Source organism: Aphis gossypii, chromosome 2 (genome assembly GCF_020184175.1).
Source record: "Aphis gossypii isolate Hap1 chromosome 2, ASM2018417v2, whole genome shotgun sequence".
Lineage (NCBI taxonomy): Eukaryota > Metazoa > Arthropoda > Insecta > Hemiptera > Aphididae > Aphis > Aphis gossypii.
Genome location: NC_065531.1, coordinates 34,112,446 through 34,131,956, shown reverse-complemented (window position 1 = coordinate 34,131,956; position 19,511 = coordinate 34,112,446). Strand labels below are relative to the sequence as shown.

The window sequence follows — 19,511 nt, the reverse complement described above, 5'->3', positions numbered from 1 at the left end:
TGTATTTTTTTTTTTTAATTATCCATTCAAGCTTTATTATTATTTTTTTTTTATTCTAAAATATTTTAAATAACTAATTATTTTACTATTAAATACAATTAAAATGTTTTCAATGTATTTTTTGTTTTAAATTCTTCTAATTTTTACAAAATACATAATTTCCAATAATATAAAATACTACACAATACGCAATGTTTGACTAATTAATATCATAAAACTAAAATACTAATAATAATCTTTAAATATGATTATATTTTTTATAAAAAAAAAGAATTAAAAGAACTTTTAATTATATTGGCTTCTTATCGATGTTCAACATTTTAGAATTTAAATAACTTTCTAGAGTTCAATGAGGTTAAATATAGTAGTTTTTTAATAAGAATTGTGTTTTTGTAACATTTTTTAACAAAAAAAAATATTTATAAATTGTATTTTTCTTAGAACACTATTTATATTTCTACTAGTTTTAGTTCCAATAATAAATTGTATTAAAAATAATAAATTATTTTAATAAAATATCGATACACATATATAAAATCTATAACACAAAAAATACTCTTTAAGCTGTTTTAACACTTGTGTTTTTCATTCACTTAAATTTATCAATTATGGTTTTATTTGGCTTGAACACTAAAATACTAGGAATCAAATATGTAATAATACATGCCTCATCTATTAAACTTGAAAAAAATAGTTTATATTTGTTTTATTATATATTTAAGGATTATTTGTTACATTATGTAATTTAATATATATATATATATATAAATTTAAACTAAAAATTACTTTTTGATATGTAACAAAAAAATAATAGAATAATTGAAGTATAATCTTAAAAATTATGAAGTTATTTTAATTTAGTTTTCTCCAGTTTTTTTTAGTTAAATATATATAATATATTTATACTTATAATGTTTTGTTGAAAATAAATAATAAGAAATCTATTTAATTTAAAAAACATAAATAAAAATTACAAAGGGTGACTGAAGATCAAATCTAACTCATAGAAAAAATAATTAATAAATAAATAAAACTGAAACTTTTAAAATAAATTAACTGAAAATATTTTGATTAAAAATAATCTTGATCATAAAAATTATAATTTTTTTTTAAAATACCAACAAATTATTTTAATAAATGGTAAAATAATTCAATTTACAAATGATTGATGAATAGTCACAATTTTAATACCTATTACATAATAATTGTTTGATTTAAAAAATATGGTTCTGTATTATTTAGACGTGTAAACTTTAGAATAAAGTTTAAACATAATATTTAAAAAAATATATATATTTAAGTTTAATTATCGAATACATTAGTAAAACAGTATTATTTTTTACGAAAACCTAACTAATCACATCATAATAGTAACATACTTTATGATAATACTTTACTATATACCCACAGAAATCACCACTTGATTTTTTTTTTTAAATTAACAATAATTTTAAAATAAAACAACTATCTAATTATAAAAATAAACATTTGTTCTCATAATAAATATTATTATTACTGAGAAAATTATTTTCCTGAAATATTATATTTTTATGACTCGCAGTAAGTTTTTATATTTATTATATAAAAACTACTTACATTTTAATAGAAGTATTATTTATGAGCAACATTTATATTACAAAAATAATAATAAGTAACTAAATAATTAAATAGAACAAAGTATTTTTGTTTTTAAATTAATTCGACCGTTTGAACTTTTAATAACAGAAGTAAGTTCCGTTGTATATTTTAATTTATATAGTTTTTCGAGATATCAAAAATCTTACTATCAAAACATCAAGGAGAGCTCAATATCACTATATCAGGGTTCTTTTCCGGTATTCAATTCCCTTGTTCTCCGATGTTCTTATTTATTATCTCCCAAGCCAGTAAATATAGCCAACGGTCTTAGTGCTTTGGTTTTTTCTTGATTACGGGCATCACTTATTCTATTTTTTTGCACATTCTCCAAGACCGTGAGAATTTCAGTCTCATATTATGGTTTCCACTTGGCAAAACACACTATCCCTGGGGGTATGTTTGCCATTTGATACGAAGGGTCTTAATATTTTACTAGAGTAATATATTTTTTTTTTTTTATAAAGTATAATCTCCATTTGTATTATAAACCAAAACACTCGTTCATCAAATAAAATTGACGTATTTGTTAAATTTAATATTATTTACTACTATAGAATAATGCTCTTTTAAACGTTTGCTCTCCTGTATATATAATATTATATATATATATATATATTTATACTTGTATAACATGATATTAATTAAAACTACTCTATACTCGTTGCATACTTGTTTGTTGCATGATATTTTCTATTATTTTTTACATAGAGACATATTTGATAAGTTATGTTGCGTTTCTAGACAAATATATACATTCAATGAACAAAATTAAATTACTTTTTCTTAGATAGATTCATATATTTCCATGGAATTAATCACTAATGTACTTACTTTGCAAAACGTTTTTCTCTTAACAAGCATCATAAATAGTTCTTTGGTATGATCCTACGAATTTTAATTGATTTCTCTCATTAATTAGATCAATCTATATTAAATATTAAAAATGTTTTGATAAAAGTAAATTTTCCAAAAATTATATTTTTATTATACTTATTGATGAGGTTAAATTACATAATCGATGTGCTGTTTATAATGAGATGATAAAAATAAATATATAATTAATTAATTATATTAATTATTATTGCATAATAATTATTAAAATAATTGAATTATTCAAAAAGCAATAATTACTGGCTATGTGTATTTTAACTGACAGTATTTTTTATAATGGCACTTATTGTTTTCCATAATAACTGTATAAATTAAATAACTAGCTCTATCAATAATAATTCTTACAGGTATTAAGTTCATCTTAGCGCACTAATTAACTATACAACAGTTGTTGGGTGCATTATCATTTTTATTTAAAACCAATAAAGTAATTACAGTTTAGTAATATATCAATCATTATAGGCAATATTTGAATTTATTTAAAAATTACCAAGTAGTTTTATAGCCAAAAAAGTTTTCAATAGAAAAAAACTGTACAATAAACTCAAGACAACGATAATATAAAACTGTGATCGATTTAATGGATATTGTTTCTACTGGTAATAACTGTTTTTTATTTAATACATTTTTTTAGAATATTAAAAATGCATCCGAGGCTATATAATCACATGTAGGAACCTATATAATAGCAATTTATTCGGGCATAAACACGATTTGCGGATCCGTGCCATCCCAAACGTGCTACAGAATGAAATACGTCCCAAAATCTGGGGGATTTGCTGATCTGTCCAGAACGATTTCAAACATGATGTAAAATGATTAAAAACGCTTTTGATATCGAACCTATACAGTAATAACTAATAACAGTATGACGGTCAGACAATGGATGTTTGACATTTATGACGCCATGCTGGATTGGTTTAAATTCACACGGGTTATATTATTTTATTATTATTATATTACATTCGCACAGGTCCTCCGAGAGCCAATAATAATAATACTTGTCTGTCGTGTTATTGGTTTATAATATTGCGTTGGTGGTGCAACGGATAAAGCGCTATTTAAGAGGTATTACCAATACTCGAAATCGAAAATCGTGTTCCACATTCCATCGTTGCCGTGCGAATAAACCGCAATAACAGTGACAGTATTGACAAAAAAGGTTTACGATAGAGTCTCACCACACAATATCAGAAAAAACTTGGTTGAAGTTATTTCAAAAATGTGTTCAAAATTACATTGTATTTTAAATTATATACCTATATATTAGCATAAAATATCATCTAAAAGCAATTACTATTAATTTAATATCAAATGACAATATTTTGTAACACTATAGTGCTTTGATCTATAGAAAAACTAGCTGATAAGTCCGTAAAATGGTAATAAGAAAGTTATTTTAGTATTTTAATAAAGTTTTTGTGGTAGCAATTTAGGAAAAAAATCGTATGGATACACTAAAAAATAATTATTAAGATAAATTATTTATATATAAGGTATATATATATATATATATATATTTAATAATTCATTATTTTAGGTTGAAAACCAAACAATTAGGAAACAGTATTACTATCTACTGAGGAATCATTTTTTGTTTAGACTTTAAATGAATTTTTCAAATTATGATTTTGACCAGGAAATGTTTCAATAGTTTAAAACGTCCTTAACAGAGTTTATATAAGTACAAATTGACAAGTATTATTTTATTGGATCAGAAATAAATTTCTAACACGACATTATGCAAACACAAATGGTCAGCAGCTGATAAGCGTCTTTACGCAGCAAGCCTAAGTTCCAAAAGTAATTTTAGGCATAGATCAATTTAAATATTAAATTAGGTCACATAATGAATAATGATTTAAATAAATCAGATAGGTATACGATATAATTTATTGAATAGCTCGTTTTGAATTAATACCAAACCATATTAAAAAATATTCATATAATATTTACCTGTTCCAATAAAACTAAATAGATACCTACACAATTCTTTTTTTTTTTTTGAAAGTTTTGTATATTATAAATTTATTTATATTATAATATAATAATGAAAAAGTCAAATGCATTACTTACTAAAGATTATTATTAAGAGTAATTTATGCTAATGCGAATGGAGTTTGCATTTGTTTCATTTTTTTCATCGTATCCCTGCAGTATTTATATTGGTCTGAATAATATTATATTAAGTTGAAATAATCTCAAGAGGTAAAAACGTTTAAAAAAGAAGTATTTTTACTGGTACAGTTTTAATAATAATGAAATTATATCGTACTCTTTGTAACAATTCGTCCGTAGTGTGTTATGATATTAATATCTATACAAAATATGTCCCCTGAGTATTTGTACTAATCTAAAGTGGCCTTGCTGTTGCTGCTTCGGTCCACTATATTAATTATTTAATTTTCGTGGAACACCTTGTATGATTGTTGATTATAATACGACATCCGTCACACTATTTTTGACGTTACCAAAAAGAATTATAATTAAATCGTATCAATAATCGTTTAACGGCTAATATTGTTATTAACTGTTTTTACTATAAGTATAGATATTTGTGATCTAATCGAAAATTCAGTATGGTTTTTATCATCCAATTCAACCATAAATATAATAGGTTATGTGAGTGTTATATTGTTGGTAGAACTATTTTATTTTTTTTTTTTGTTTGTTTGTTTCAAAGTCGATCGGATTGTTCATTGACGCTCTTGCCGGCCTTAGGTCGTTGCCAATTTCGATTACAATAAATAACGCCACCGCCGGGGACCTTGCCACACAACATTTGTTTAAACGAATCCAAGGGGATAATTACCATCAGTGAACCACGTTTAATGATCCTTTTAAAGTTCAATAGTATATAAGCAATGGAAATAAAACGCACCACCGGGGCGATGATACGCTACAGTGATTAAAATACAGTTATGCAGCTTATTCGGTTAGTGCCCGGTGACAAGGTATATGTAATAGTAACCTCCTAACCTTTTACCCTAGAACCAAAGAATAAACATAATAGAAATAATAATCATGTTAAAGATAATAAAAACACATCGTTATTATATTATGAAACCCGTCGTCGTAACATTTAGATTATTATGATTAGTATTTTATCTTATTGTTATTATTATTATTTTTATAAAACCATACTACTATAATATAATACTAGTGCTATGTGCTGTTAAATAACATTAAAAAAATAATATATGGTATGAGGCGGGGAAAACGTGTATGACCAAAATTCGATGCTCCAAAACGTCACCATAAGTCGTATAACGCAATCTCTCAAAATACACTAACATCACGCTATTTTGACATCAATGTTTACTTATCATTTAATGTGTTTCTGTAACTAATTCTGGGTGTTACGTGAAAATGCATAATTTATATACTTAGTTGAGAGGTGAACGGTGAGTGGTATTTGGATTTTGGGGTAGAGGTCAATAAAATTTGGTCCCCTCTCCATTCTAAGTAACGTGCTCAATGTTCATCTTTATTAGGTATGCGTTATTTTTTTTTTCATATTGGAACACGCGTTAAGAATTTGTTAAGATTAAACAGTACTAGCTAACATAAATAATCAAAAATAAATAATAAATTACAGCAAAGACTGAAAAAAACACATAAAACTTTTAAGATAAATCCACATAAATTATTTATTAAAGTAGAATTATGGATAAATTGAATACTAGATTTTTGTGATATTGTATTAATTTCAACTGTTGTCTAAAATTTTATAACCAATTTAAAATGATGAGCTTTATTGTAGTATGGAGTACAGTTTTCTCATTTTTTAGGAACGATTTTTTTTAGTATGGTTAAGGCTTTAACATTTATCTAGTACATAGGTACAGAGCCGTGATCACTAAAGCTACGGAAGTTAAAGATATCATACTAAACTCTTCTCGTGTATCAACCGACATTCATATTTCCGGAACCGGAACCAGATGAATTTATCTCATATAATATGACATGTGCGCCGGAAGAACCAGTGCTTTCTGAAACAGAATAATATATGGACCGATCACACGATCGATGACTCATATACTGATAAACCAAGATGACATTAGATAAATCAACTATAAAAGTATTCGACCAGAACATCAAACTAAATAAAATATACATACTCGTACAATCAATTGATTGTAGCTATACTTAAATGCATTCTACATCGGTAGAAATATGAAAACAATAATATCGAGTTTTTAACCTAACCTATTCATGGATGTATTAATAATTGATTGTATAATATGACATAATATAGTTTATTTATATATTTTATAAGCAACGGTATATTTCAAGTATTGAATTACAGTTTAAAAAGTATTTCATAAGATATTATATTAATTATTTGTATTATTATTATTATTATTATTATTATTATTATTATTATTATTAAAATAAACATATTTTATAAACAATATTTTAATTTGTATACCTAGTTATTTTAATAAAAGATTTTCTACAAAATATTTATAAATATTGAGTATTTAATATAGATACATTTTATAAGTACAATTTATTACTGAATAATCCACTATAATAATACTGTTGGTTTCACTTTTTAGAATATAGGTCTATAAATAATAAATATCAAAAAAATTAAACGTTAATATGTTACAATATTTTAATAATTATTATTGTATAAAATATATAGAATGTAATATCGTCAACAATGTGTTTATATTTTTCAGTATAATATATAAAATAACAACAACAAAATAAACATTTTTCAATATAAATTGTATGATTTTATCGAATTGAATGTATATTATTATAATGTAGAATAATATAAAACCATCGATTGTTATGTGAAAATATTTTTGACCATTTTTTTTTTTATTATTAATTAATTAGTTTGATTTTTTTCAATTCATTCAATAGTATTACTCTAAAATATGTTGCACAATTATTTATTGGTAAATTAAGTAACTTAGTTAATCATTTTCAGAGGAGCAATACTTATTGAATAACAATCAAATTTAGGTGTTAACCTTAAATCAGTTTTTTATCGTTTAAAAATATGTACATATTTAAGGCCTTAAGCTATTTGGGCTATAGCCTAGGGTGGTAAATTTTAAAGGTTGAAACGAAATAGCAATTTTTTGTGGTGTGATCCAAAAATAAAATAATAAAATAATAAAGTCAGTACTATTTTGTAAACCAACGGGTAAGAGACCACGAGGACGCCCTAGGAAAATATAGATGTAAGTGATCGAAGAAGATTTAAAAAGGGTAGGAGTAAATGATTTGAGAAATAAAATAATTCATGATCGAGAGAAGTGGCGTGAAGTTGTGATGGCGCCCAAAACTCTCGTAGAGTAGATAAAGACAAATGAAGAAGAAGATCTAAAAATATCTTAAATGTATTTCAACGTATATAGTCAGCCCTATGGGTGTAAAAACCTTAATTCGGTCCTGTACTCATCTCTTAACGGTTTTAAATTCGTGGTTTAATTGTTCGAAATGTTATCAAAGAAAAGAATACAATTCGTTTTCATGTGATTTTGTCGAATATTATGGATTTACCCACATAATTTATGATTTCCTGATTTTCTATATAGTACACGGCGTGTGGTGCCCGTTAAAGGTAATAACTATCATTTTGATCGAATGAATGGTAGCGCACGGCTTATACGCACGGACTGCAAATTTTCAAAACAACAATGACGGTTCAATAATTGTGATTTTTTATTACAACAGTGAATACCAAACATTATTCGTATTATACTTAAAATGAAAAGCGTACTAAGGGCAGTGCTTGGTGGTGGGGTGCTGGTTGTGGTGGCGAACTTGGCAAAAAGCTGACTATAAAAGCGGATTTGATGGACAAATATTTGTGAATTATTCCGATCTGCAACAACAGCAACAACGGCGAACGTTAAACATTTATGTTCGAACTCACCTCTTCCATCATTGTCAAAAGTATTGTGTATGACGTATAATAGTACCGCTCTCGCGGCTCATACAAAAAGCTTCTCGTTTACCGCACCACAGCCCTACAGACATCGTCACACCTCGCGCCCTGTACCGCACCCGCTTTACTATATAATAATATATTTTCAACCGGCGCGCCGATTCCGCAATAGGATAGACTCATAGCGGCCGCTGTCATCGGGAACAAACCTGCGACCCTCCACTTTTCCCGTTCCATAACGATTCGCCGCTGTTATACACTTTTACGATTTCCACACACTAATCGCTCTCCTCAGTACTGTTATATTATTATTATTACTATTATTATAACGGTTGTCGGTAAAAATAGTTTCCCCTTTATTTCCTACCTACAACGCTCTACCATGCATTGCACTCACCCGCCGACCTACCACATCCGACCTCTTTCACAACTATTATACCTGTGGGAAATCAAAACTTGTTCCCACCCTCTCACACTCCGACCACCATATATACCGAGTAGCTACTCGGTATACACAGGGTTTTAACGAATGGACGCTAACTGTTAGTTATAATATGAGGCATAAGACCGAGGTAGACAATCAAACACGGTGTTACTCTTAAACTGTTTTTCACTTCTAATAGTGTAGTTTTCATTTTTTTTTTTTTTATCTTCAAGAAAATATTATAGTTAACACTTAACATTTTATTAAGTATTGTTGTCATTTTGTTTATTTTTAAAATTGTGAATAAAATCCACGTTATATACGTTCAAATACGATACTTTCGATAATTTTTTTTCTTAATCATCATATATTTAATTTTATAAATTACTACCAAATGGTTCAGGATGATATAAATATTTGTTATTGGTACAATTTGGTATAATTTGTCAAAAAATATTTAAAATATAATATCTGCTTTCATGATGTTTCTAACATTTTTCCTTTATAAAATTGTACGTATAATGACTTGAATAGTATGATTAGTCTTATAATTTATATTGTATATATTTTGTTTTATCAGTTACTTGTAAAAATAACCGGATCATCTTTAAATATTATTTATAGATACATAAGTTTAATACACAACTTATACAATCAATATTTTTAAAATGGTTAAAAAAATAAAATAAAATTGATTTGATTCATATATTTTTAAAAATGTTAGTAAAATAAAGATAGACTATTAATTAAAACATACTTAGTTATGAAACACGTTGTCACTTAAACCAAGGTTTCATTTTCGAATAATGACAATTATTTAACAATCAATAAATTTAGTTAAATTATTAAAATATCCATTAAATTATAAAAATAATAATATGTGTTTTTATAAACCTTTAAAATAAAGTATATTTCAGAAACGCTATGACTTAAGTAGTTAAGGCTTATATTTAAATAAATAATAATAATAATAGGTAATAATAATAAAAACATTGATATGTGTCATATGACATTTTTTTATAATTATTATTGAATTATGTTAAAAAAAAAAAATTCAAACGACAACCAAGAATTAAAATTAATATCTATTAATTGAAGTTCATGTTAAATTTAGATACAAATAATTAATTTTTCATGATTATTGCAATTAAATTGTAATAATCGGACAATTCTGTGGCAGAAATAATTATTTCTTCTATTTGTTTTGAATAATATGTCACTATATTTTCAAAATTAAAATATATGTTCGGTAACGTACATTTTATCATACAATTATTTGTCTTAATCTGTAAAATAAAATATAAAATAAAATAATACATTTTATAAACACAAAAATTAGACACGTATTTACATAACCCGGGTCTACGATAATTATTTCCAAGATGTATGAAGTTAAAAAGAAGAATAAATCAGCATCACTGAATTTTGTGACACTATAATATATTATAGAATAAATATATATTAAATATTATTTAACTTGTAAATGTTTTTATTAAATCATATTTTAAAATATTTTTTGATACTCAAAAGTTAAACTAAATACAATTTAATTTTTTATTATTATTATTAACATTTACTGTATCCTTATATTTTATAAAAGAATTTCAAATGTATTTTTAACGATAGACTTATTTTAAAATTAATTGTTATTAATTATTTAAAATGAAAAAAAAAATAATATTTATTTTAATCGTTTGTTTAATAGATATTATAATGGGATAAAGGATAAGATGTATGTTATAATACTTGGGTGGCTGAGTATTTCCGTTCTAAAATTTATTTAGTCACTATATTTATCAAATAAATAGTATTTATAAAACAATATGTAACTTAAACATATTAACATTTTATCAGGATTACAAAAATAAATATAAAATTACTGAAAAAAAAAATAAATAACAATAAAATATTGCATAAAGAAAATGTCATGTTAATAAAATAGGTATGCTAAAATGACAACGTATCAAAATAAAAAATAAATAAATAACGTTATTACGTATAATATGGGATATATAACCCTTGTTATTTTACTTATTTTACTCATGTTTCGTTGTTAAAATGTTTACTGTCATATACCATTTTGTTATTTAGTGTACCTAGCTATATATTTAATCAATGCGTATAATACAGCAGTATAATGTTGGTATACATTTGTATTTGTGATACTTGCAGTTTCCACGTGTGTCACTAAAGAGTAGCTATGTGTTTAACATTATCCAAAATGTATATGCATCTACATATATATTCATATTATGTATTATAATATGGTTTTAAAAACATAATCAATTTTGAATTTTATTTCAATCATTTATAGAATAACCACTAAATGTAAATTTTTATTAGAGCCCGTTGAAGAAAACCTCAACTTCAGTTTACAGCACAACGTTGAGGATGCTTATTATAGTGGTACATTTTAGTTTTTTAAGTTAAAAAGTTATTTTACCCGGAAATATTTAATTAAGTTTTTTTGATAAGTTAACATCAAAATTTGATTACGTGTAATTACAATTAAAATAATTTTACACACCATACTAACCATCATATTGCAATGTAAAATTTAGGTCATCCGTATCAGCACTGGTGCCATTAGAGCTCCCATTATAATTAGAAGGATGGGTAAGGATATTAAGGACTTTCTTGATTGTGAAACTTTGGCAATTTGGAACCATATGACGTAGGTATTGCGTATATGAAACACGGTGCTATTAAATCAGACCAATTTAGTGACGATGGTGAAGGAAGGTGGTTAGAGTAAAGGAAAGATAGTTTCAGAACACACGAATCGCAAATAAAACTACAGTAAAAAAATATAAAACACCACACTTACCTTTACCGTCTCCTTGACCACAATCCAAAAAGCACAGTATCAATAATGCAATAAACTTTTGATGATGTCCATAAGATTGGCAACCAGATGTCACCACCATCCTTATACGTTGTGTTGACTATTCGCTGCTGGTTCTGTAACAAATTGATTTAAATCAAAATAAGAAACGAAATTTTACATACTTTAAGTTATTAAAGCTAAAAATATTTGTAACAAAATTTAAATGGGATATTAAAAAAACATCTTTTACATAATTATAATTGCATTTATATAACAACTCCTTTACTATAACTTCAAACAGATATTTAATTTTTTTTTATTTTTTTAACTTAATTAATATCAAGGTATGGTTATTGTATAAAGATATATAGGCATAATTATTATAATATAAAAAATTAATACACCAATAATAATAATAATTTCCGAATTGAAACTTCATTTTATAATCCATCATATTATATTTTCAACTTTGTGGTTTATCAGAATTTTTGAATATTTTACTCTTCAAAACGAAATAAAAACATAATTTTTACAAAATCAATATTAAACCGCATTTATACGTAATTTATTCTTCCCATGAGGTATTATTTATTTATGTATCTTTTTGTGTTTTTTTTTCAACAGTACAGACTAAAAGTTTTTACTATTTGCGATTTACAGATGAGAAATTTTATATTATAAACATTCCTTAGGGAGGTGCTTAAACATTTATTTTATAAAACAATTGTTGCGATTTTGAAACATAATACTCAGATGTAATTACTTTTTGTTTTAGTTAAAATGTGTTTAAAATATAAGGTCATTAAAATAGATTTTATTTAATTGCGTATTGTTTATAGAAATTAATTGTGTGTAACCTAATAGAATAGACATAAATTGTTAACATGCATATTATTATTCATAATAAGTCATTTCTATATACGAATTAATTTTATATTCACAGCTGTTGAATTAATAAATATTTATGTAGGGACCTAATATATTAAATTAACAATACTTTATTTACAAAAAAAAAATTGTTTTAAAATAATTGTTATGAAACAAATGAAAATTTCTATAATAATAATGTTTTTATATGGTTATATATTATATAAATAAAGAACATATATAATATGGTTTTTCAATAAACTAAACTAAATGAGTTAAATGTATGATATATTTTATGTTATAATCAGTTTTAAATCCATAATATTTAAACATAAGAAAAATATCGATACTTTTAATGTTATTTGACTTTTAATATTATTTTTAAAATAATACATTATTATAATTTGAACAAACAAATTTATAATAAATTACTAGTTATATAAAGTTATTTAAAATCTAATTTTATCTATTATATCTAGAAAATGAATATTTCCATTATATGATATTAATAATTCATATTTTATGACAATGAATAATTATGGGTAAATATTTATAATTGTTATGAATGTGATAACTATAACATTACATTCAAACCTTATACTTATGTATTAAAAAGCTCTATTTTATCCTGTAAGAGAGAAATTAAAACAAACCTAATTTGAAGGTTATTTATTGATTTTGTAGCAATTTAAACTTTTAAAAAAGTATCAGTTTGAATAAATTAATGTATTAATTGTTTTAAATAAGATATATAAAAGCATAAAATTCTTAATTATTTAAGTAAAATATCTCAAGTCGTTCTTTATTTTTAGGTTAAATCAGTTATAATGGGTAATATTTAGACATTTGAAAATTTACTAATGCTGTCTAGAAATCTATTAACTAATAAGCTAGTATACATTTTGTTTATGTAGGAAAGTCAAGATTTTTATATATTTTTTTTTTTGTTAAATTGTATTACAATATTATGTTTAAAAAAAATATGATATAAATTTTGTTTTAAATATTATTCTGTAAGCATTAAATAAGTTTTTAGTAATAAAAGAAATTTAAATAATGTGACATTTTCTACATACGTTTAAAATGTTCATATTAAGTTTTTTAGTTTTTATTAACTTTATATACCTAATGACTCAAGTATAATGATATACAGTCGACAAGTAAAAAAAGTACAGTTTGATATTTAATCACTTCTTATATTTATATACTAAAATCATAATATTAATTTAACAAATAACACTGAATAACATCGAAATTAAATATTAACATTGCACAATAAATTACTAAAAAGTTGAGAATATGTAGAAATTATATCTTATCCAAAATTAATAATCAACTAAAAAGTAATTTAAGTAACTAACAAAAAAAATAATATCAACTACTGAAACAATCGTTTACAATATGAAACCTGTAAACATTAATAAATAAATTTGTTGCTATTTTTTATTTTCAGAAATCGTTATTACGTCTTTTGAAATATATAATAAACTTTTGGAAATAAATTAATTGATATAAATGAACAAAATAAAAGTGCAGATGTTGTTTAATACCGAGAAATATAACTGTTATAATGCATATTCTGATTACTCTTAGTTTCTGTTTTGAAATAAAATATTTAAAATTTTTAATCAAGCCAAAAAAAAAAAATAGAATTCATATTTTTTTTTTTATAACTTATTAGGTTTTTTTTTGTTTAATAACGTATATTAGACTTTTTATGATCATGTTATACTATTGTCACACGAATCGTAAACATTCGAAAACATAAAGTATAAGTATTACTACGACATTGTATCCTTTTTATTACAGATTTTTCTTTTAGTGTTATTATTCTTCTTTACTTTATGTTTTTTTTGAAAATTATTATGTCTAAAATTATATTACCGTACAACAAAAATAATTAAATAAACAATATACAACAAATAATACGGTGTTTACTTATATAACTAGTAAGTATTGTAGGTATGAATATATTTCATATTGAGTTAATTTTTGTACATTATCTCAGTAAAGACTTAATAGTATATTATTATAACGCTCCTTTGGAAACATAGTTTTAAATAATAAAATATAATAAATGAAATAAACTACATTTAAGTAAATAATATTTGTCTAATTTGTCAACATACATTTTTGTGATTTTTTTAACTAATGGTTATTTTAATGTTGTTTTGCTTTATTATTTTTAAAAACAAAATCTTTCAAAATGAACTTTGAGTTAAATATTAAGCATAGTTGCCACACACAATGGAATTTATACAATGCATATTATGTATGTTATACATACAAACATTATATATATGTTTATATGCCTATATTATATTAAAATAATTTAATACAATGTTATAATAATACTAATTTAATTATTTTTATTTATGTTCATTATATTCTACACTATTCTTACATAGGAATTTAAAATTATGTTTCGGTCTTAATTTACTTACTAGGTTTACTAGATTTCTAAATAGTCTGTTAGAATAAATTTCATTTAGCTATATCGACTTGAATAGTGTTGTAGTTTATACACCGATATAACTTTAATATGATAATAACATGAAATTCACTTTTCGTAATTATACGTGTGCACAAGCAGTGTGTATTAAGATGGAGATTAACACAGTTTTCAACAAATAATCCAACGTTTCGAAGAAACCTTTTGGTCTCACATTGTTTCCATAAACAAAACTATATTGTAGAACATTTTGATGAACTATTATGACTATTAGATACAATCAGATGTTATTAGATAATATTATACACTAGACTTTTGTAACATATTAATTATAAACTTATTAATTAGAAAAATTGATACATTTTTACATTAAGGTATAAATTATATATTAGTATTTTTGTTTAACTCCTAATCTATTGCATGCATGTTTAATAACATGCTTATAAATGAATTTATAAAAATTCAAGAAAGAAATATTGAAAATACATTAATTACGATGCTCATGGTAATGTGTTATTTTGGAAGAAAATTTGACACTTACACAATTACCCAGCAAGAAATAACGTTACAATAGAGAAATATATATATTATAAGTTTATTACCTATTAAAAAAAGAGCACAGTTATGGAATAGAACACCTTCATGGAACAAACAAGAGTGTTTATACACTGGAAATTAATATATGGATTACAATATTGTATAGGTTTAAAGAAGAGAGACCAAAAATCATCTTTTAAAAAGGACTTGAGATTCACGTTTCAGAACGTCGCTATGATGGGTTATATGAATACGAAAATCAAACATATTTTAAATATATAAAAATAAACTAAATGTGTTTAGACTTATACATTAACGGTAAACATTTTATTAATTTCACTGTGATGTTTTGACTTTAAAATTTAGAAAACAAATGTTATTTTTCTATAAATTAATTTAATTGGTTTTCAAATTAAAAAAATACAAATATTAAACATTTAAAAATAAAAATTACGTTAATTTTGAAAAATATTAGTATTTTTATTAGTTTTCTTGACTAATGCATTGGCTATAGATTCAAAATTAACATATCTTATTAAAGTAAGTTTTCACCTTTTCATTTCGTATTAGTTAATGAGGCATATGCATTTTCAATGGTTATAGTAAATACAAAGGATCAATTGCCAGCATTTTAAAATTTTATGTTATATATAATAACTACCACATAAAACGGTTTTATTTGAAACAACCTTATACAATATAATATGATATGGTATAGATAACCTACCGCAGAAAAGAATACTTTTTACTCTTTAACACATTTTAACCATTTTTATATAAGCATTATGCGTATAATTTTATAGATATTTTAAAATAATCTTATTAGTTTGTATATATAATTTTATACTGAGTGTAAATATTCAAGTTTTTAATACTTATTACATTTAATTTTTTTATTGAATTTAATCATTTTTTTTTTTTTTTTTACTGGTATTATTTGTTAAGGTTAGCTTGGTAGGTACATATTATTATCTGATAATAAAATTATTATTGTACTAACAAAAATAATCGGAAAAAATAAAATATAATTTTTTTAGTATTCAAATATTTTTTGTGTTGATTAGTATTAAGATTTGTATAATATATATTAATTATAATAAAACTGTTTTAAAATACTCAGGTTCCAACACTAATTACTGAAGAAATCAATGATGGAAAATAGAAGAAAATTTCATATAATAAAATGTATAAGTATATTATCCATCATAAACTATAATGATATATTCATAACTTTATTTTAATACAAATTGAAAATAAATATTTATAATGCAAATACATTTTACAGTAAAAACATATTATAGTTATCAATCATGATTTAGTCGTAAAGGTTAATTTATTGAATCTATTATTTTTAAAAATGAACAATATTAATGCTAGTCATGTGATTTTAAACAAAGTAATTTATACCTCAATTTTGATAATAAGTGTATGCTCTGAAAAAATATATTTATATGTAATATTTTTGTTTAGGATTATTATTATGATTTTTTTACGCCATAAAAGTTGATTAAGTAATTTTTATTTATAACAGATCTTGCTTTTAACCTATTAAATTGCATTTATATCCTAAAAATTGCACAACGACAAAACGACAAACGAAACAACGACACAACCATTAAATAATTTAATAATTAATAATAAAATAATAATAATAATATTTAATAATACTCAATTTACACCAAATTTACAGCACTCCAGACTTAATTATTCTAGATTAAAGAATTTAATTTGTAGTATGCATATGTATTTGTTAATTATTTGTTTATCATTTTATTTGTTTTTATGCGTATTTATTTGTTTTTTAACATTTATTTTTATTTTATTTTTTTAATACTACGCATATAGTTGTTATACGTTATTAATTTAACTACAAAATAAAAATATTTTTATTTTGAAGTTAGTAAAAATTTTAAATAGCGAATTAAAATATAAATTAAAATCAAGTGAAAGAAATTTTAAAATACTTTTCGTACATAATTGGAATATTTAAGTATTTCATATATTCATTCATCACATTCTAACATATTATATGAAGATATTATGCGAATCTTATATACATAAAAAAAAAAAAAAAATAATAAATAAAATAACGATACATAGTTGTAATAGTAAACTACAATCTTATGGGTATAGAATGTTAACTCTAGCAATATTCATATCAAGAAAATTTATGTAATTTCCACACATAACTATTATAAAATACCAATTGGCCCGTTCGGAAATTAGCGAAGCATTATATCCGCTCAGTGAAAACGATTATTACTCGTCATGACTATCGCCACGAAGGGACACGCAACAGATTCAGCGTCGGCTGCTAAGAGAGTCCAGCAAATTGATCCTATTTTGTAACAAAAAAAAAGTAATAATAATAATAAAATCGTACAATGCACACACTCACGCACAATTCAATCGCAATATAAATTGATAAAAAAACCGTTTTTTCCATCTTCTTATCGACCGCATTAATTCCTTTCCCTCATCGTCACATCCTCTTCCTATCACTCTACCCTCTCATAACGACCTTCTTACCCTCTCATTCTCTCTTAAACTTTCTCTCTTCGTCCGTTCTATTTTGACCGTATTCAGTCGTACCAGTTCCATTTAAATTCCATCTACGGATGCGCTCATTTCTCGTAACACCAGACCACTCAGTGAGGGTTTTGTTTGTCTCCAAAGTAACGGCCCAGTAAATCTGTCTAGGGGCGCGGCCGCGCGTGCAGGAAAGCAGACACGCAAAGTCGTTTGTCCATTAGTTATTGGACCGGATGAACCCGAGCTACGTGCACACGGATGCGTTTTCTGGGCGGTGTCAACCGAGAAAGGGCTGTTTCTAGATCGAAATGTAGAAGACCGATGGAAATGATAGCTGGGAAAATATATACAGTTTCCACGGCGGTGCGGGCAAGGGTTGCGCGATGGTTATAGAATAGGATATACTGTTCGCATACATGGGTACATGGTTAAAAACGCGCTAATGCATGGTGTCACCCTCAAATTTTTCATCCGCGGTCGTCCACTTCCGGTCCCGTTCAGCTTTTACCCGAGTCACGTAATACATATTAAATTCTATTATAATACGATGAACATTATTGGATGGCCGTGTGTTACCGAACGAAATGGCGTTCGCAAACACTCCCGTATAATATCCACGTCGACGACGATGATAATTATTTATTTCACCCGAATTACTTATACACTTTTCCTGTGTGCGCATAACGGGTACACAAATCACGTTTCCTGCACTTATCGTTCTCGAATAATAACCCCGGATCGTGATCACACTTTTGAAACCAGAGTTAATAGTGTCTTTCACGACATCATCATAATAAACATCCTTATATAAACTATACTATAAGGTACAGATTGAAGTATCTACCAACGAGTCTGATCATATAGCTATATTATAATTTTTACGATAAAATCGACAAAGTTCATTATTCAAAGCTTAGCTGAGATAATATTACATTATTTGAAGCTAATAACCAAATTGAATATTATAACAGGATTGCTACAACCATTTTGTCAAATATCATAATAATTATTTGGGTCTATTGATTTTCATATACAAATTATACTAATTATGAATATATTTTACTTTTACTACCCAAAAAATTATAAATTTTACCTAGTGTTTTATTGAAGTTTCTTGGTAATGATTGACTATAATAATATCATGTTTTATGTGATAAACTACTTTATTTTAATTTGATCTTAGTATTCAAGAACTATTCTTATTAGTTATTTATGATTATTTTATTATTAAATTTATACATTTATACTTACATAATATCATAAAGTTGGATAGAAAAAAGTAGAAGATAGTTAAGAGGAAAACGTAATTTTTATATTTTAAACAGCACGCAGTATTATTTATTCAGTATATCGTGTAGATTATTATTTACAGAGTAGTTTGATATGTTAAACATATCATATAGACTCCCATTTAAAATAAATCATATAATAG

General features: G+C 24.5%; 1 protein-coding gene across 7 annotated transcripts in view; it reads right to left on the bottom strand.

The window, feature by feature from the left end:
• The window catches only part of LOC114127635 (junctional adhesion molecule A-like), a 284,156-nt gene that overhangs the window by 64,149 nt on the left and 200,496 nt on the right, over positions 1-19,511 (bottom strand). For all 7 annotated transcript variants that reach the window (XM_050201995.1, XM_027991934.2, XM_027991950.2 and 4 more), the window contains one exon: positions 11,692-11,825. In XM_050201995.1, the coding sequence (XP_050057952.1) occupies positions 11,692-11,791 (100 nt within the window). In that variant the 5' untranslated portion in view covers positions 11,792-11,825. The remainder of the gene's footprint in view (positions 1-11,691; positions 11,826-19,511) is intronic.